The 22,216-nt window shown below is 35.1% G+C and overlaps 1 protein-coding gene across 1 annotated transcript in view; it reads left to right on the top strand.

Annotated features, from left to right (window-relative positions):
- Window positions 1-22,216, top strand: part of CFAP47 (cilia and flagella associated protein 47) — a 509,799-nt gene that overhangs the window by 465,590 nt on the left and 21,993 nt on the right. The window contains 3 exon segments of the mRNA XM_060137366.1: window positions 5,528-5,687; window positions 7,359-7,453; window positions 10,805-10,957. Of these exon segments, the coding sequence (XP_059993349.1) occupies window positions 5,528-5,687; window positions 7,359-7,453; window positions 10,805-10,957 (408 nt within the window).

The raw sequence follows: 22,216 nt of genomic DNA, 5'->3' as shown, positions 1-22,216 counted from the left end.
TGAAATTAAAATTACTTTCCAAGAAAATATTCAATTTCCTGACATTAATTTTTAAAACCTTAGTTATCTTTTCTATTTATAAGGAAAAATGTTACCATAGAATATTAAGACTGGAAGGCACATTAAGATATTCTAAATATTAATGTAAAGCTCAAAACCCTTCTCTTGGTCATCACTGTCAGTGGTTATTAGCATGTGCTTGAAGGCCTTCAATAACAGAAAACTCTGTCCTTTACTGTGTCTCTGGTCAGGAGGCTCTGATAGTGGACTTTTCACTCATTTTTGACCCAGCAGTGGAATGTTTACATTGGAATCAGTATTTCCTTTAAGTTTTATTTGTTTATTTTTTGCTAATGTATTCTTAGATTTTTAAAAAAGCAAACATAAAACTTTAACTTACAGGTGCTTAGTTCATGATGTAAAACTTACCTTAGCAATCATATTTGTGTTGAATAATCCCAAATATCTACTTTAAAAGCATTATATGTCTCAAACTGAACATTTTTTTCTAAGAAGCATGGATTTGTATCTATTCCCCAATGACCTATACGAGTAAATGTGACCTTCTACTTAGTGCTCACTTTTTGTACACTAGTCCTTTTAATGGTGTCTTCTTTGGACAAGTTCTTTATTAAATCTCAGACATTAGCTCGCTCTATAAAAGATGGAGGAGTAAAGCAGCAGCAGTCTCTAATCCTTCATGAAGAAAATTCCATCCCTGAAATGCCCTTCTTGTTCTTCAATAGATGCTTCCATTCAATACATGCACCTCAGTCAGCAAGATACAGGTTGGATGGGAATACTGCTTCATCCCTAGCTTTTCCATGATCATAGCAGCCAAATGGCAGTCAGAGTCAAATTTCTCTATCTGTCCTGTTTTGAGAGCCTGGAATTAGAAAGTCTCTAAGCAAGTTCAGTGGCATCCCATGCCTCAGCCTCTGAGATAACATAGAAGGAAAGATAATTTCATGTATCAGTTTGCTAGGGCTGCAATAATAAAATACAGTCTGGGTGGATTAAACAAAATAAATTTATTTTTTCACAGTTCTGGGGGCTGGAAGTTCAAAATCAAGGGACCAAGATATTTGATTTCTTCTAAGGTGTCTCTATTGGGCTTGTAGCTGGCTGCCTTCTCACTGTGCCCTCACATGGTCTTTCCTTTGTATGTGGGCATCCTTGGTGTCTGTCTTGGTGTCACAATTTCCTTTTTTTATAAGGACACCAGTCAGACTGGATTAGAGCCTACCTTAACAGTCTTATTTTAACTTAACCACCTCTTTAAAGGTCCCCAACTTCAAATACAGTCACTTTTGAGACACTGGCAATTAGAACTTCAACATATGAGTTGGGGAGGGGGGCATAATTCAGCCTATAATATCTCTAAAGAACCAATGAAAGGACTCTTCTCCAAACTACCACATTAACAATTCTGTTCTATTTTTTAGTGATAATTTAAAGATTATTAAATCAGTTATTGAAAATATAAAGTATTCAAGTAGAAAGTGCACACATTTCATGTGTGAAAGTGGTTGATGAAAAGTCACATTCTTGATGACTTGATGTTTTAGAAATAAAAGCTTGCTTTCTTATTTAAGATAAACCACTATAGCAGCAACATGGATGGACCTAAAGATTCTCGTACTAAGTGAAGTAAGTCAGACAGAGAAAGACAGATATTATATGATATCACTTATATGTGGAATCTAAAAAAAATAGTACAAATGAACTTATTTACAAAACAGAAAGACACTCACAGACATAGAAAACAAACTTATGGTTACCAAGGGGAAGATGGAGGAGGGATAAATTGGGAGTAGGGGATTAACAGATGCACACTACCATATATTAAACAGATAAACAACAAGGTCCTACTGTATAACACAGGGAACTATAATCAATATGTTGTAATAAACTAATGGGATAGAATCAAAGAAAAGAATATAGATATATACACATATATACGTATAACTGAATCACTTTGGTATACACCTGAAACACAATATTGTAAATCAACTGTACTTCAGTTAAAACAAACAAATAGACATTTGACAAAAGTATAAATAAATTAATTAAAGAAACCACTATAACAAAAATAATAGCATCACTTAGGGAGCTAGAATGTTTAAGTATCTCTTTGATTTCCTGACATGGGCTATTTCTAATTCCATGCTAAATATTAGAAATTATGCTGTGGGGAGCAGTAGTGTAATACCACTAAAGTGATTAAAAATTAATCTCTCCAAATGAAATATTTTCATTACTAAAATAAGTATTATGCTCATTTTATGCTCTTGAGAAGATTTTCTTCTAAGAAGGCAAGTAACCTCATTCCATTAAAGTATTGTACAATTTCTATATTTCAAATTGGAGATCAGTGCATAAATATTTCTATTACATTTGATCAAAAGAGCAGTCAAAATAGCAGTATTAGAATACACTGAATAAAATTTGAATATTAAGTGCAGCTAGGCCATAGCAGATTTCAAAAGCAAAATAACAATAATAATAATACATTGAATGCCACTCTTTTTAATATTTCTCAGATGCTAAACATGACGTATTATCAGGTCTCAAAATTATATAAATAATGTATACTTCTCTCATAAACTATATAAGTACCTAAAATCAATTACGTAAAATAAAATGTGCATATTTCCCCCTAGATACTTATTAGCATTTTGAATCCCCGAATGGTAACTGTAATAGAAAAAAGTAAATACATCTGTAGTTACTTTGTGTAGTTACTATATGGAAATGGAGTAAAACAGAAAAAGATAAGCTTAGAAAATGTTTTGAGTTTAGAATATGTTTTACTAGATTGTTTAACCTAATAGATTTAGTAATCATCACACTAGCTACATTTCCCAGTCAGAAGATAGAAACAACTGATGTGGTTTCTCCCAGCTTCCTGCTAAACACATATGAAGATGCTGAAATGAGCCTCCAGCAACACTGAACACTAACACTGGCTGAAAACCTATTCCAAGAACCTAGAAGCACCTAATATAATGCTCAAGTGAGAAAAATAAAGGCCATATCCTTGCTCTTGAATAGATCGTGAATGGACAAAAATGTCAGTGATCCCTAAAGCGTAAATGTGGGGCAATACCATTAAAAGAACTGTTTGCCAGGCCATCCCCTTCTTGGAGCTAACTGTTCATTCCAAATTTAGAAAAATTCTTTTAAAAAAATGAGCTGGGGGAGGAGACAGTTCTAGTAGAAAATAAAGCATCTATAATTAAAACAGTGTGGTACTTACACATGAAGAGGAATCTAGGGACTCCAGAAAAAGACCAAAATATATAAGGAAATGCCGTGTAGGTGGCATTTCAAATCATTGAACTTTTAAATAAGTGGTTTTTGGATAATTAGTCTCATATAGAAAATCAACAACATTGGATACATTCTTCATTCCTTACATATGGATAAATTACAAGTGGATTGAGTATTTAACTATAAGGATGAAAATATATAGATATTAGAAGAAAACATAGGTTAGATTCTTTATAAGATAGAAGTGTGGACGACTTTTCTGTCTCTACTCAAAGTGTTGCAAAGGACGATGGGAAAACCACAGAAAATATAAAATATTTGTGAGACATGAAATGAATTTGATAAATTCTCAAAGTTCTTTTCATTGCTAAGTTTCAGTGATTTCTTGGAAGTTTATTAACATTGCAGTGACTTACTATTTAAGCATGTAATAGTAGTTAAAGAAATGTATGGTGAATTCAATAGGGAACTATAGTTCTATTTGTAGACTGGTAAAAAGTTACAGCCACAAATAGCCTGCTAGATTTTTAATTAAATGAGCTTATTGGTTATAGCATTATCTTTCATTTCAAATATTATAAGAAAGCATGATGTTAGCAATGAAGTACCCTTTTGTATCTTTGTCTTGACTCCTTACACCATCTAAATGTCTGGGTTTATTTTTAGTTATAATATAATCTATTTTTAGTGGTAATATACTTTTGTAAGGGTAAATGATCATTTCTAAACTTTTCCTTGGAGATGCAATGTATGGTTTATTTGACTCAGCTCTGCTTTTTTTTTATCATATTCCAGCTCTTTATCCTATTTTATTCTGGCTCTTGCTGTTTTTACTTATTTGAATGCAGTGATTCGTTGAAAATACAGAACTCATAAAGGCAAAATTGAAGATAGAAATTTTTCAGATATCTTAGTAAACAACATGATCTTTCATTGGGACGTTGGGCAAGTTGTTTAACCAAATTGTCTCAGTATCTCCATCTCTAAAATGAGAAACATAATAACACTTGTTTATGGTGATTTTCTGAGAATGAAATGAGATAATTGTGTGAAAAATACTTAGCACAGAGCCTGGCATAGAATCAGTAGTGAATAAATATTAACTCGTAATCATATTAATTACTAGTTATTGTTAAGTATGACAGTACACCTTAGAAAATTTTCATTTCCTGAAGGAATAAACTTTAAAATTTGAAAATTTATAAGAATTTTGAGTTGGGATATTTTGCAGAGGGGCCATTTTCTATTTTCTTTCTTGATGTTCTTAATAGTTTAGTACAGTATTCTCATCTGAGACAAAATGACTTTGAATATCATCAATCTTATAACAAAGAATTTTTAAAATATAGTCAGTAATCCCATTTTCTTGTAAAGAGTGTTACTCTTCAAAATAAAGGAAGACACCGATCACTTGGAAATCTTCACTGTTACAAATGGCTAGAAGCTCACTACTCGTCCAGTAGATAGAGGGTTTTTTTCTAAGTATGGTCTCATGATCACCTGCTTCTGGATCTCATGAGCTGCTACTTAAGTACGCAGCTTTGAGGTCCCAGCCCAGACTGAACAAATCAGAATCTCTGTAATTGGGCCTTAGCAAGCTCCATGTCTAACAAGTTTTTCGCAGGTGGTACTTATTCAAAGCAAAGGTTGAAAAATTCGAATTCACTAGAACACAAGAAATTGCTGTCTGTTTTTCTGTCTTCTGATTTTTACAACTTGAAGTGGATGCCCCTTTCTTTCACAAATAAGCTTTGGCTTCCTTCGTGAATCAGTTAAAGAAATGAACAGTTTACTGGTAGCAATTCTGGGGCTCCAAGCAGAAACATGGAGCTGTTATGGTCTAGAACAGAAATATGCAAAGAAATGAAAGGGTCAGAAATTGCTGTACTTTGCCTTATGCAAAATGTGGTAAGACTTGAAAAGATCCATGGGTTTTATGGGGTTTTTTTAATCACTCTGGGAAACTCAAGCCATCACTATCAACATTTCTTCAATTCTTCCAGCCTCTTCAGGAGAACCTCCTTGGCTCAGGATAAAATGTGTTTTTTAAAGAATTTTGGTGACATTTGAGGAAAATTAGTGAAGCCAGTGAAGTGCACTTATAATTTAGCATAATGTATTTTTTGTTCAGGAGTGATTTTAAAAAATTTAGGTCATCAGTAAGGAGAGGTTACTTTCTGTGGTTAAAATTATATTCTAAAAATGTTTACCACATTAAAACTTATTTTTGTGTGTGTGTTTTTCTTTTTTACAGGAATTGCATTGCCTCCTAAAGGGACTGTAGATATCCAGGTGTTATTTGTGCCCCAGGTTATGAAATTACAAAAAACAATGGTCATTGTTCAAATGAAGAAGGCAAGTGGAGAAAGGTGGCCTGTTGACAATTTTAAAGAATTGCACACAGAGGTGAAAAGGTAACATTTACATAGCACATTGAAGGAACATGATTTCATTTTGACTGGCATTGATATGATCGGTTTCTTTTATATGTTATGCAATGTGAAGTTCATGAAGTGTTCAAATTTACATGGTCAGAGGGGGAAAATATATTTGATATATGGGGTTGTATATATCGTTGCTGATTTGAAGTTCAGAGTGAGGAACAAGTCAATCTAAGTATCGTATCAGTGAATCATAGTCAGATACATGCAAAGGGACTCCTTTTTGAGTCTGTATCTAGAGAACAACCTGGAACAGCTCGTCTGGGCAAAGCATAGGACTTCTGATGCTCGTGTTCACCAAGTGATGGCACTGTGCCAGGTATATGACGTCCTGATGAGATACTGCCATGACTAGGGTGTGCTGTCGTTGCCAGAATGCAGGTTACTTGTCCCCTCTTTGCTTTGCTGAAATTTAAGCAGATTCCAGTGATGATGCAAAATTTAAATGTTTTCTCTGCTTTTATAATTTTAATTAAATACTTGTCTAGAAACCTTATTAATTAAAAAGAAATTCTTACTTTGTCCTATATGTGCATATTTCTTCTTCACATTCAGAAAATTCTTTCCTGTGGGCTCAGAGTCCATTCTCCCATGCTTTTTACCACTCCTGCAATCAAGACTGCCGACGTGATCTGGGTAAAATGAAAATGAGGAGGCCCTTGTTCAAAAAGTATTAAGAATTTCAAGACATTAAACAAACATGAGCAATTCCAAGTGTGGAGTTCTTGCATACGTCACATGCCCATGAAGCTGGTCCTGCCTGTCGTGTCTTATGTTCCATTTTTCATAAGAAAAGCCTGTTTTCAACAACGACCAGAATCATTTTCTAGTATTGCTTTTCTCCTGATGGTGTATGATGGACGTAGAATAATTTTACAAATGCCCTTTTTCTTTTAACTGGTAGCCTCCAAAAGTAAATTACTGATAACTTTCTGAAGTCCTGTACTTAATGGTATTTTTTGTGTTTTGTGCTTTGCCCATCCAGTTTAGAACATAATATGGAAACTGTATTACTTCTGATTAATCAGTTTAGTCACATCAGTAAATACCAATACAGTCATCCCTCAGAATCCATGGGGTATCGATTCCAGGACCCCTGCAGATACCAATATCCATGGTTGCTCAAGTCCATTATAGAAAATGGCATAGTATTTGCATATAACCTATGCACATCCTCCCATATACTTTAAATCACCTCTACATTACTTATAATTCCTAATATAATGTAAATGCTATGTAAATACAAGTTTTGCTTTTTGGAACTTTCTGGAATTTTTTTTTTTTTTAATATTTTAATTTCACAGTTGGTTGAATCTGTGGATTCGGAACCCACAGATATGGAGGGCCAACTGCTGTACTAACCTTTGAATGTAGAGAAAAAAGTTCTTCAGTTTTAACTTGCATCTTACAATGGTTGTATTACATTTTTCTTTGTGACAGTTTACCAGGGTTTGGTTTGAAATGGTTATAAAATCAACATTTGCAGAAAATGTTTTGTATTTCATACTTAGTTTTTCTCTGCCAAAGTTTAAATTCACAAGCTTTGCTAAAACACCATTAGGTTACTAAAAAATATGTCATTTCATGCTAATATTGAAAGTGTTTATGCTTTTGTTCACTCTTAATAATGTAATTTCTAATTAGAGCTTTGGGGATAGACAGTGAAGAAATCCCAGGAATATGCTGGATATACCCTATTCTTGGATTCCCACAGGCACCACATCCTAAATTCCCCCAAGGTAGGTATATCTTAGAGTCAGAGAACACCAGGATTTTAGGTATCTTAGAGGCCTTCTAATCCCATCTCTTCTTTGTACAAGTAAGAAAATCCAGGTCCAGAGAAAGTAGGTTGTAAAGTGACCTAGCCCTATTGGTGGAAATGCTAGGACTGAATCTTGTCTCTTAACAATAAGTCCAATGATCTTTCCACAAAACCATACCATTTCCTGTTGTCTTCCTTGTTGGTAAAACCTACAAATCAACTAAGATTGAAATAACATTAAATTCAGACCCCTTTATTTCATATTCTTTGATATGCTCAGAGCCCTGTGCTAGATCTGTAAGATTCCTGGGTACTGGGGTTCTTGGATCACATTTAATCACCATATTCCAGCTTCTGTGTAACTCATGGGGGCAATGATTCCTCTATTAGTTGTCCCAGATACAAAACTTTTATGGTGTTCTCCAAAAACCAGTCAGAATGTACTACAGATTTTAGGGAGGTGGGCTTGGCCACCACACATGCAACGTAAAATCCCTACTCTTAAAATGCCTTTTTTTCCCTCAATGACCCTTTTTTTTCTCCACATACTCCAGGCTTCTCTCAAGTTTCTGTATGTTCTCTTTCCCCAACACTCTTCTCACTTCTTTTGCATACTTTTATTTTCCCGTTTTGTTCCCAGGGTCAGCGTAAGAATCACAACTCCTCTTAGATAACCATAAGGTGAAATTTAGTATCCCAGCCTCTTACCAGGCTCTAGGCATAGTTTTTCATAACTAAGAATCACTGAATTGCACAGCAAAGGGATATCTATTTTTGATCTCCACCTTGAGCAACACAGATAAGCTAAAAGAAGTCTTGAAATTTTGAATTTTTCTTCTCCCTCCAATACCAATCTTTGCTAGTGAAAAAGAGCTAGTCTTTACTGATACAAATTATGTCACCACACTTAGAAGAGAAAATAGTCAGTTTTGCTTGTGAATAACAGCATTTCCCCAGAGACACTGGTTATAAAGGAAGGCCAAGATTATATATTTCCTTGTGTAGTTTAATTTTAACTGGAGTGAAAATCCACATAACTAACAGTACCTTTGACAATAAATGTCATTTGTTTTACTTGAAATATTTTTACTCTTGAGTTAAAAAATTATCAACAACAAAAAATTATCAACACATAAATATTTCATATATACTAAATTATCTTCAGAATGCTTCAAAAACATGTCAAAATGCTTTTTTTTTATTTCCTTCAAAACATAGTTGTTTTTATACTTTCCAAAGAGCTGAACAGTTTAAAATTTATAATAGTCTTCTGATCAAAGTGATGTAATACAGCCTAGACATTACTCTGTTGGGATTCTAACAGCAGTGTTGCTCATGTCTACCCCAGACACTGCTTGTTTTTTTTCCCAGATTAAAGACTTAAAGCAGATTTTTTAAAGTCTAAAATAAAACCTATGAGAAAATACAAATTTCTTGCACAGTTTTCTTCAAAGGTTAAATATGCTCCAGAAACATAGAAATTTTCTATCAAGTCACTTCTTTTCATAATTATTAGATTTTTAAAGTAAATGTGAGTTCTGTAAATAGCCTGTGTTACATTAGCACAACCAAGTAGTAACATCTGTGTTCTGAACAGACTGTGTACTAGTTATTAAATCATTTTACCAAAAGTCTAAAACCTATTCTAGTAATTCTTTTTCTCTACAAATGCCCTTGAGAAACAGATGGGTATGATTTTATACGTAAATATTATTTACTTTCAGTACAGTCCATTCTTCATTCTTAAGAGCACATCAGAAATAACCCATTGCTTTCCCTGCTCAACTGTGTCACCATCAATGTTTGTTGTTTCTTTTTTTTTCTATGTATCTATAACCCAGGTTATTCTCAAGCCCAGGGTACTTTTGTTGCTCTGTGAACCACTTTTTCTCCTGTCCTTTGGGGGTAGATAATTAGAAAAGGACTGTACTCCCTATCACAGTGTAAAGACAATGGAATGTGAATCCATTGTGGTTTAGTAATCCTGGCATTGCTAGGGCAGTAATTTCCTAAGGACTTACAGGACAGGACCAATGACATGATACTAATTGTAACTTTGATCACACTAATTTCCAATTTAATGCTTTAGGACTGAAGCTAATTATAACCAGAAAAGCTTGTACATTTTCCTCAGCCATTTCAACCCACTTAATTTACATCTAACTTTGTACCCTTGTTGTACATTTCACATATTCTAAGTCCAAAATGTTCAGTATTAACCTGTAAATTTAAGAATTAAAATAAATTTATTTTAAACATTTCTTTACTATAAATGTGGTCTATACTGTGAAAACACATAAATCTGAGGACATTATCCAATCTTGCTGTTCAGATGAACATATTATCAATATTATTGATGCCACGAAAGCATAGTGTAATCCATTTCAAAGCTTTTTTAGTATTATGACTCCCTTTTTATCTCATATTCAATTTATGTCCTATGTGCATCTGAACTGATAAAAATATAACAGTTAATATATTTTGGAGAAATAATATTCTTAAATATGGACTCTAGCATACATGGCCCCATAATATTATACAGCTAATGCCAATATATTAATATTCCTTTATATAATTAGTAGTTGATATAGACATAATATTTTGGTTGCTCACAAGATCATTAACAACTTCTGCACTTTATATAAGAAAATGTTGGAATTATATATATATAGAAATATGTAAAGTTATATATTTAATGTTTTAGTGCTGTATGCTAAATTAATATGTAATAACATTTTAATATTAACTTTAAATAATTCGTTACAATTTTTAATTACTAAATAGTGTATTTTGTAAATTTAAAAGCAATTCACAAATGGAAATCAAAATATTTTACTTAATTTAAGTGAATTTTAAGGTGCATGTAAATAAACTAATATTTTTGGTTTAGGAGATACTTTAATAAAATATATTTTATAAGTGTTATTATAAAATAAACTTTTTTTTTAATTATTTGAAGGTATTTGCTGTAGTATTTTTATATAAGTAAAGTTTGGTATTTACCACAATGAGTATACAGCTAGCTGAAAAATCCAGTCCCTGAATCACATTTCTACATCCTAATGTAATCTTCTATACTTTGGTGTGTATCTTCTAGATTTATCTCTTGCCAAGCTATTTTTACATATTATTTAATATTCATGTTGCTTCCAAAATGTCAATGTATGTTGATACTGGATGAGTGTATGTGTGTTAATACCAGATGCAATGACGTGTCAAAGTATGCCAAAGGAACTTTTATTTTTCATAACATAATTCATTTTTTCTATCTCAAGAACAATCATATAACCCAATAGTCAAATTAACTGAAAGTATTTCTCTCCTGTAGTTGTCATAAAATGTCAGTCCAGGAAGTGGGTAGAAGAGGAGGTGGAAGTCACATTGGATGGAGATTTTTGGGGACAAAATCCTATCTTAGATCTGACAGACTTTGTAGTGATTCCAAAAAGAAAATCATATGATTCTTATGAAGATATCAAAGGTAAGAGAACCACAGTCATGGGTATAAAAATTATAATAAATAAAAACTCAATTTTCCTTAAATTTCAGGTTGCTGATTACTCAGTTGCATGAAAATCCATTCCCATTTATTTTTCACATACAATATCATTAAAATAGTGTCCAATGAGTGTTCGCTTATGTTTGTTCTCTTCACATAGTAGTTTTCTCCAAAGCAACAATAATTATGGTTATCAGTGGATTTATAAAAATAGGTTGTGATTTTGTCATCAGTGAGGAAAGAAAAAGTTACAGTAACTGTAATTTTCATTTTCCTTCAACTTTAATTTCTTCCTTTACTCTCTTTTTCTGATTTAAGGAATAAGATTGAAGCCATGGCTTCAGCTTTAAACTTGGAAGCAGAACCTTGAATAAAATGTTTCTTATTTAAAGAAATAGAAAAATTGACATAAATTAGATAAAATTTATGTCAATAAAAATTGACATAAATCAATAAATTGACATATATTTTGTACAACTACCCCTCTGACATTTAGAACCTTAAATAAGACTTTTCAAAAAGTTAATATTATGGTCTGGCAAAATCAAATCTCAATGATGCAAACTTTATTTTTCAGCTATTTCCCAGATGAACTAAAGTAGAATGCTCCTATTCACACTGAAAGGGAAATTTCCATAGCAGTGTTTTATTAGAATCAAGGGGAGAAATCTATGTTTATGTATTATTTAAAAAGCAAATTAACCACAAAATTAAGTATGAAATTCCTTGCAGAAACAAAATATCTTCTCTAGTTTTCTCATTTATATGTATAGTTTTTTACTTTAATCTCACTACTATCATCTCTGTGTCTAATCTAATTATTTCAGTGATAAGAGAATGTAAATGAGGTATAACTGAAGAGAGAGAGAGTATACAAGAGTATAGAGAGGATATACAAGAGATAGTAAAATAGTTTTTAATATTTTATAATAGCAGCTATTTCTACTAAGTTATAAATGCTCATTTTAAATGGTTCAAGAAATTCCTGAAGTAATATGGAAAGCAGCCCCTCAACTCAATTCAGCCCCACTCAGATGGTGTTAGGATATAATAACCTTGATATATACCCTCTCATACTTCCGGCCATACTTGAGTGATGGAAACATGTTAGGAATTTAACCAGTTATTTTAACTAAGACCAATTAACAGTGACAAACAAGACAGGCGTATTTCTCTTTCACATGTAAGCCTGGACTTGTGCATGGTTTAGGCAGTACAGTGCCTCTGCCCCTCAAGATTATCAGGGATTCAGGTTCCTTTTCTCTTGTTGCTCCACCATCCACTAAGTTGTCCTCCTCTGCATGATCAGTTCTACAGTCATGTCCACAGTGAAGAGCAAGCTGGTTCCCTTTAAAGCCATGACCTGAAGACGCATATGTGATTTCTACTTCTATCCCACTGGTGAGACCTCAGTCATATGGGCACACCTAGCTGCACTTGAGGCTGGGAAATGCCTCTTGACAGACCCAGATAAAACTGGGGGACATTCTATTATGAAAAAAGAGGAAAAGAGAGAAAGTAAATATTGGGGAGACAATTAGCAGTCTCTGCCATATTTTATTTGCTGTGAACTGTTAAAATCTATCATCAGTCTATCCGAAAGTACTTAATGAGGACCTATTATACATCAAGTGTTTTCTGGGCATGGAAATTCACACATACCCCTATCCCTCTCCTACCATCAGACTGGTCTCCCCACTCTGTAGGATAGAGTTCCAGTCAGTTTCTGGTCAACATCTCAAATCGCCTACTGAGATGAGGATCCAGGTTTAACTGGCTGGCTCTGCACAGCCGCTGTTGCTGTGAACCGAGCACCACCCTCCATTCTCCAGTTCTCTCAGCCACCTATCTGATATAAAGTATTGTCACTCTGTCTGTGCCTTCTACCATACCCCAAACCCAGATTAGAACCTTTCTGATATCCATGCCAGTTTATTTATTAAGCGCTTAGTCTTCCAAGAACAGTGCTAAGTGTTTTATGTTTTGTATTTATTGTATTATTATAGAACTTATCATCAAAGAAACCCTATGAAGCACATAGTATCCCTGTATTTTTATTTTACAAGTGAGGAAATCTAAGTAAAAGAAGTTTAGTGACTTATCCAGGGTCCTACAATGCAGCAGTGGAAGGGATAATGCATGAATCCAGGCCTGACTTTTTTTTTTTTTTTTTTTTTTGTGGTATGCGGGCCTCTCACTGTTGTGGCCTCTCCTGTTGTGGAGCACAGGCTCCGACGCGCAGGCTCAGCGGCCAAGGCTCACGGGCCCAGCCGCTCCGCGGCATGTGGGATCTTCCCGGACCGGGGCATGAACCCGTGTCCCCTGCATCGGCAGGCGGACTCTCAACCACTGCGCCACCAGGGAAGCCCCTGACTATTTTTTAAAACCGTTTTAAAAAATACTTTAGATTTAAAACCTAAAGATGAAATAGTAGGTTCTGAGCTGTTCATATTGGCATCAGGCCTAACCTAATTGCTTTATCTTCTAAAGCCCTGTAGAAATCAAAAACTTTTACAAGGGAAAAGCTTTCTAAGAGGTTCCCTAGCATAAGGTATAATGCCCGGTACAAAGTGGCCAATCAATAAACAGAGTTGTTTCAGCTTTCCCTTTATTATCACACTCTCTTCTATTTTACTTTGTACCCTGTTTTATCCTGTTGCTCTTTTTTTCAGTAGTAGTGTTTACACATTGCTTGCTGAATAAAAAATGACTTTGCGACATATAAAAGTACCAATACCCATCAATTTTTCACCTATAAAAATATCTATTCCATATGAAATGATATTTGATCACTTTTACCTACTAAAATGTTTTTGTTTTGTTTTGTTTTTTTGCGGTAAGTGGGCCTCTCACTGCTGTGGCCTCTCCCGTGGCGGAGCACAGGCTCCGGACGCGCAGGCTCAGTGGCCATGGCTCACGAGCCTAGCCGCTCCGCGGCATGTGGGATCTTCCTGGACCGGGGCACGAACCCGTGTCCCCTGCAACGGCAGGCGGACTCTCAACCACTGCGCCACCAGGGAAGCCCTACTAAAATGTTTTTGACGTGATTCAATCTATATAAAATAATCTTGAATTACATTCACCATTTGTTCCCTACTGTCATTCTAGCCTGTTTATCTTTATTTGCTGAAGCTGTAATATGTAGAGCTAGGGAATATTTATTTCTCTGCTTTTCTATGCAGGCCTGCTTTCTCCTCTCTTTGCAGGTCTCCTTTCTCTGCCTGCTCATTGACTTATACACATGGCTCCATCACACTTAATCAACACTTCCATTTGCTTCATGAAACCCTTGGTGTCTTCCAAAAAAGATTATTCAAACTGGGGTTCTATTATTTGCAAATAAACATTCTGAGAGTAAATGTAGAAGAGGAACTAGAAATAATAAATATTTCTTAAATGAATTACAAAAATGTCAGAATAATCTCCCCTACACACTTTCACTATAAAATTTGCAAGGCAATATTTGAAAAGCTGGAGATGGAATTATGAAATGAGTATCTATGTTATATGTATCCAATGTATTTCAAAAGGTCTTTGGAATTCCAAAAATATTAGTTCACCCTAACTGTGTTCTTTTTATTTACTGGCTAGTTATAGATAGTATGAAGTATGTGAGAGTTGGAGATAGTAATGCAGTTACTAGGTTGCACAATGAGATATTTAATTCTTAATTATATTAGCTTATTTTTTCCCTTTGGTTGAATTTTAGTTTTGTCATTGCAAAATGCCAGTGTAATCACGAACTGCTTAAATTTATAAAAAGTGAAATAAATTTATATGAGGAGAGGGAAATTTTCCATTTCAGTGCCTTTTCAGTTATTCTCTATTTCAAAGAACTATCCATTAATAATGGAATCAGACTGATACAAAGCATTTCCATTTATCTCAAAAAAGTTATTATAAATTGGATATAGATTTTACCTTAGTGAATCATGTAGTGACATTAGACAAATGTAGGAAATGTAATCTTTAATTAAATGAAATTCTGTTGGCTTTCTTTGCTTCAACTGATAGACAATACTCAAAGAAAATTCTGATTGTTTATACATACCAGGGATAAGAATATTAGTGTAGATTAACCTCAGAATTCAGATGTGTAATACAACTTCCAATTTCCAGTGATAAATAAATGTAAGTGCTTTCTTATTAAAATAGAAAATAATTTTAGTAAGCAGCCAACCTATAATAATTGTACCCCAGTGAATGTCCAGTTTCTTTCTGAAGTGAAACCATTGTTTTGTGTGTCATCCTACTATGCTTCAGTGAATTTTTTTAAGGGGGGGTTCTTTATTCTTTTTTTAAAATAAATAAATTTATTTATTTATGTCTGCATTGGGTCTTTGTTGCTGTACGCGGGCTTTCTCTAGTTGTGGCGAGCGGAGGCAACTCTTTGTTGTGGTGCACAGGCTTCTCACTGCGGTGGTTTCTCTTGTTGCAGAGCACGAGCTCTAGGTGCGTGGGCTTCAGTAGTTGTGGTTTGCTGGCTCAGTAGTCGTGGCTCACGGGCTCTAGAGCGCAGGCTTAGTAGTTGGGACGCACAGGCTTAGGTGTTCTGCGGCATGTGGGATCTTCCCGGACCAGGACTCGAACCCATGTCTCCTTCATTGGAAGGTGGATTCTTAACCACTGCACTACCAGGGAAGTCCGCTTCAGTGAATATTAATAGTTTAGTGTTCAAGCCTTGATTTTTATTTGAAATCTATCCTGTTGAAGGGAAAATGTTGATGCTTCTATGACATGAAGTGGAAAGGAAGATAAAGAAATGCTTGTATCCAGGACTCATCTTACTATGTTCTTGCTACTTTAAATTGCTTAAATTGTACTCTTGTCAGGTTGCAAGCTAAAGAAATTATAATTCTGATAATAGAAATTGATTAAATCTTATTACCTGAAAAAAATCCGCGTCCTCCTAGATAAGCAGGGTCTATAAGGAAGCTGCCAACATCATTTTGAGAGGTTTGAAAGGCATGTTAGGAAAACAGTCTCTCTCAAATAGCTCTTGAAAATACACCTTTTGATATGGTTCATATTTTACTGCTTCATTACTTTTCGTGATGAAAAGTAATGCTTACTATTGAAAATTACTATTTGGAAGGCTTGCAGGCTTATCTCTTCCCATCATTCTCTCTAAAATAGCTTTTTCTCTGCTCAGTACCACCGAACGCGAGAAGCTATCTATTTTTTGGCAAAAGACATTTTAATTGGTGAACGTTTATTTCTGTTCTGAAGCATGTCTTGCTATACAGAAGTACGTTTGTTCAGTCCCCTCTCAACTTTAATGTTTTTCTCTGTCTTAGTGTCTTTTCTCTGAATATTTAATAAATCAGTTGACCTCTCTCTTTTCTGAGTTCCTTAAAAGCATCTGGTAATAACTGGATTCCTTTCACTGCTGTTATTCCAAAGATGTAACCAACTTACATGCACTCTGTAATTCTCCCTGCTCGCCCTTTCCTTCTCACCTGTTTCCTTATGGAGGGACAAGTCTGGTCACAAGTCTGAATACTATTTTAGACTTTATGCAAAGGCAAACCAGCTGTTTTCACCTACGCGTGTCATTTAATTATAGTTTACTCAACACATTATATAGAATTCAAAAGAATCATGTTGTTTAAGCCATTTTGTACTTCCTGTAGTCTCTTAAATCCCTTATGGTGGAAATTAGAGCACTTCACTCTGTGGCTTGAACTTTGATGGGGCTTTTTTAGGTGTGATCATTAATTACACCCTGTATTCCCTCATCCGAATTTATAAGCATCTGAGAAATAGATGTAGAAATAAAGCAGATGGAGATCAAAAGGTACCTTTATATAAAGGTGAACTGGAAAATGACTTTGGATTTGTTTGGGGTTATTAATACCTTCCACCAAAATCAAGTGCATTAACCCCAACCTAGCCAGTTGTAGACTCCCTATAGGAATAAACAACCAACACATGAAGAAGAAAGAGAAAGTGTACATCCTGGATTCAGGACATCGGGAAAGAAAAAAAAGGGTCTGCTCATCTGCTCATGCTTCATTTCTTCACCCAAATTCACGGATCAGATATGTTGCTTTTCCTTGGATGGCAGATCATGATGGAGGAGGCAGATTGATGCTGAGATTTTTTTTCCTCCCATAACTTTCCCTTCTAGTGAGTGAATAAGCCTCTCTATGTAAACATGATCAGTAGGAAATAAGGATCCCCACCACTGCCTTCCCATTATTTCCCTTTATCTTCATCATCTTCTTTCCCTGAGAGTCCAATAAAACTATCAAACCTCATTAAATGAAAATACCAGGACCTCTCTGTTCTCTTTCCACCCTGACTCCTCACACACACCATTGAGTTAATGAAGATTGATCGCTTTCATATCTTTTTTATTCAGCAACAATCTAGGGAGCATCTTTGCTCCCAGGTATTATGCTGAGTCCCAGAGATGCCAAAATTTAACAAGACACAAACTGTTGTGAAGGAATTCAAAAAACATCTATCCAATATGTTGGATTTATGCACCTGTACTATTTAAATCAATTGGTGTTGCCCTACTGGGATATTATAATACTTGTATTTTTAGACTGTATTTTGAAATGTCACTTCTATAAGACTACAAATTATACCGTGTGGACAGAATTTCCCCTATAGTTGTGTTTATTCTTCCTAAGTAACTCCTAGTCCGTGCCTTCTTTGTGCCTCTCTGGAGATTAGTTCGGTGACGCTCTCTCTATGGGACTTTTTCTGTGAGAGTAGTTTTGCCATTGAACTGCATAACAGATTCATGCCTCTTCCTGTTATTTCCCAGTGTTCAGTAGCTTGAGGCTGTTTTTCTTTGATTAATCTATTGTCTTTTTTTGTGCCTGATTTGCTGATTTATGTGTCACACTGGTCGCCATTTCACCCCCCAGGCCAGTCATCTTGTTGCATGTTGTTTACATGTTGAGTGTAAACACCATGTTGGGTTTGGTCTGTGATCACAAACAGCTCCTGAGAAGCTCGTCATTGGTCCTCCCATGACCCCATATTGGCCTCTAGACTTGATCCTTTCCTCTGCTTCTCTTCATTTTGCTTTCTCTACTCCACTCACTCCATTAAGCCTTCTGTCGTAACTACTCTAATGAGAGTACCCCTGACAAGATTGTCAACCTTATCCAATATGCCTAATCCAGTGGTCAGATTTGTGTTCTGAGCTTACACGTCGGCAGCATTTACCAGTTGACCCAGTTAAAGAAATTTCTGTTCTTGGCTGTCATGACTAGCTTTATTTATCTCTCCCTTCTCCATCTCTGTTGTTGGCTCCTCTTCCTCTGATCAGGATCTAAATGTTTGAGTGACCCAGGCCTCTGCCCTGAGGGCCATCACACCCGCTTGCGCAGGTGGTGGCCTGCACATTTCCAGATGCAGCTGCTGATGGCGTCTTCTCAGCAGTTGTGCCACTTGACAGGCCTGGTATCCTAGGTTGTGACACCTGAACACAGACAGCTTGGGTTCTTCCATTTAGTCTCTGTAGGGCCTTGACAAAATTACTTTAGTTGTCTATAAACTTTGTTTCTTCAATTGTAGTATGAAGATAGTAATGGTATCTATTTCATAGGATATTTTTTTAAGATTAAGTGCAAATACATAGAATCCTTAAAAGTGCCTGATTCTCAGTAAGTGTCTCAGAAGTGTTAGATATTACCATTATTATCATTTAAAGCTCTGTTTGGGCATTCTCTGACAGTGATGTAACTAGAGGGCCTGTCTTCAGTCACTGACAAATGACATGTTGAGATGGAAACATGATTCTTTCAATGTCATTCAGTGGGTTTTGTCATTAATACACAAAAGAATATTCTATCAAAAAAGAAAGTATGAAAATGTGGTACCTAAATCTTAGAGTCTGAAATTGGGTGCTCATTGCTAAAAGGTTAGATAAAATATTTATGTTACAAGAAGTTCCTTTATCTTTTATTTCTGGTTTCTTGTTTAAAATGAAACATGTAAGAAGAGCATCAGCTATGTGGCCACTTTCTTCCTTTAATTTTCATTTTGTAGTGCTTGCAGTTGTATTAAAGGACCATGCAGTTATTTTAAGTTAATCAAAATGTTTGGTCTATTAAATGACCTTATGAAAGTGCAGTAAAGCATGTAAATGAAATACCCCTTCAAAAAGGTACACAATTTTGTAAAAAAATAATAAGAATGTGCAGACGGCACATTCTTCATTATCTGTTCAAAGAAAATAGCTTTAGGTAGTTTATCCAGTATCCTCTCTTTTCTTTGAATACCTTGTTGTCGTCATCCTATTTCAGATTTGTCTTCAGTACTCCATTCATTCCTTGTATGATTACTATGTTCTTTCAAACAAATGTAGATGCCTGTTATTAATGAAGAGACAACTATAGAAATTTAGGGAAGGAGCATGAATAATATTGTTCTTTATACTTTGATATTCATTTCTCTATAATTGAGACATTTTGGTTCGGTTTACTATGAAACGTATTTCTTACAGATTAAAATATATATGGTATAAAATACATAATTTCAAAGTACATTTTGCAAATAAATTGGTTAAAATTCAGTACTTTTTGATTATTTATCATATTTAATCAAGCGTTCTCTTTTTAAAAATTACTAATATTCTTCCACATTGAATAAAATGCAGTCATTGCCCTGAGAAAATTCACCCAAGTAATAGGCACCCTTGGCCAACATAGTGCCCATTGCGTGATTTATGGGCATGATGATACAAGCATTAGATTGAATGATAATTATGCAGGCATAATATCTGGATGGAGACATACCCCTCTTATTCAATATAATGACCTTGCTGTCATACCCAAATGATTATTACCATCATTATTTTATGAGACAGTAAATGATCAATAGATAGATAGAAAGATATAGATATCTCATATTCTACAATTCTCTGAAACCTGTTTGATTAAATATTTTGTATGTATCAATATGTTAAGGGTATGAATACAGTACTGAAGTGATAAGCTCATGATTCTAGTTACCAGTCAGGACTGCTCATGTAGCTGCCACTTCACACATCACAGGGCATTGCTTGAGCTTAATCTGCATCTTCCTCTCACCCTTGTGAAAGTCACCACATGGCCTGAACTACTGCAGAAACTTCATTACCTTCTCTCCTAATCCCCTTTTGCTCAATTTACCATTCAACGATCACATCACTTCCATACTTAAAACATTCAGTAGGCTCTTGTTATTCTTAGAAGTCCCAAATCGTCACTGTACTCTGCATGGTCTTGCCTATTTTGCCCATTTCATCTCTTGACAAGTTCTTCCTACTCCCTTTTGCTCCACCTGCTTAAGTTCTTTCTCAAATGAGCCAAGGTGGTTTCCACCATGGAAAAATTCCCCATGCTGCTCTGATGCCTAGGAGGCATTTACTTTCTCTCTACATCCAGGAAACCCTTATCGCCTTTCAACTTTGGTGTACTGGTCACCTCCTCAGGACCTTAGAAGTCAAGTTCCCAGGACCTTTGCTCTCATAGTCTCTTCTGCTTCTCCATAGTAGCCATTATCACAGTAGTCATTTAAAAACTAGTGATATAATTGGTAGTTTATTGGCAGTTTTTCCCTCCCAATCATAAAGCTCCATGAGGACAAGAACCTTATTTGTCATTTCAAGGAAAGCTTTCAATTATTATTCATTGAATGAATAAAGAAATGAAAATATAAATGATAAGAAAAACGTTTTTAAAGTCTGTTTAGATGTTGGCTGTGGAAACAAAATTATCTGCCTCATATTCATGAATTTAGCCGTAGCTAGGAAGTTTTACTGGGGCAAATTCTACAGGTCTTAGTGAGCAGTTTATGAAAATCTTCAGAGAATGGGAGACCATTGAAAATGGGAAGTGCTTTTAGACAAGCCTGTGATAACCATTATATATTGTAAAATACAAAAAAAAAAAAAAAGTTTAGTAAATATTTCAGTACCTGTTAAAACACAATTGAAATTAAATATATATTTATCCTATTAATTTCATGAGTTCAAGTCTTTTTTTTTAACATCTTTATTGGAGTATAATTGCTTTACAATTGTGTGTTAGTTTCTGCTTTATAACAAAGTGAATCAGTTATACATATACATATGTTCCCATATCTCTTCCCTCTTGCGTCTCCCTCCCTCCCACCCTCCCTATCCCACCCCTCTAGGTGGTCACAAAGCACCGAGCTGATCTCCCTGTGCTATGTGGCTGCTTCCCACTAGCTATCTATTTTATGTTTGGTAGTGTATATATGTCCATGCCACTCTCTCACTTTGTCACAGCTTACCCTTCCCCCTCCCCATATTCTCAAGTCCATTCTCTAGTAGGTCTGTGTCTTTATTCCCGTCTTACCCCTAGGTTCCTCGTGACATTTTTTTTTTTCTTAGATTCCATATATATGTGTTAGCATACGGTATTTGTCTTTCTCTTTCTGACTTACTTCACTCTGTATGACAGACTCTAGGTCCATCCACCTCACCACAAATAACTCAATTTAGTTTCTTTTTATGGCTGAGTAATATTCCATTGCATATATGTGCCACATCTTCTTTATCCATTCATCTGATGATGGACACTTAGGTTGCTTCCATCTCCTGGCTATTGTAAATAGAGCTGCAATGAACCTTTTGGTACATGACTCTTTTTGAATTATGGTTTTCTCAGGGTATATGCCCAGTAGTGGAATTGCTGGGTCGTATGGTAGTTCTATTTTTAGTTTTTTAAGGAACCTCCATATTGTTCTCCATAGTGGCTGTACCAATTCACATTCCCACCAGCAGTGCAAGAGTGTTCCCTTTTCTCCACACCCTCTCCAGCATTTATTGTTTCTAGATTTTTTGACAGCAAGATCCTTTTTGACCCACCTCCTAGAGAAATGGAAATAAAAACAAAAATAAACAAATGGGACCTAATGAAACTTCAAAGCTTTTGCACAGCAAAGGAAACCATAAACAAGACCAAAAGACAACCCTCAGAATGGGAGAAAATATTTGCAAATGAAGCAACTGACAAAGGATTAATCTCCAAGATGTACAAGCAGCTCATGCAGCTCAATAACAAAAAAACAAACAACCCAACCCAAAAATGGGCAGAAGACCTAAATAGACATTTCTCCAAAGACGATATACAGATTGCCAAGAAACACATGAAAGAATGCTCAACATCATTAATTATTAGAGAAATGCAAATCAAAACTACAATGAGATATCGTCTCACACCACTCAGAATGGCCATCATCAAGTGTCTTTTTAAGGGACTGCTAAGGACA

Source organism: Lagenorhynchus albirostris, chromosome X (assembly GCF_949774975.1).
Source record: "Lagenorhynchus albirostris chromosome X, mLagAlb1.1, whole genome shotgun sequence".
NCBI lineage: Eukaryota > Metazoa > Chordata > Mammalia > Artiodactyla > Delphinidae > Lagenorhynchus > Lagenorhynchus albirostris.
The sequence above is the reverse complement of the archived record's forward strand: the minus strand, read 5'-3'. Positions and strand labels throughout refer to the sequence as shown.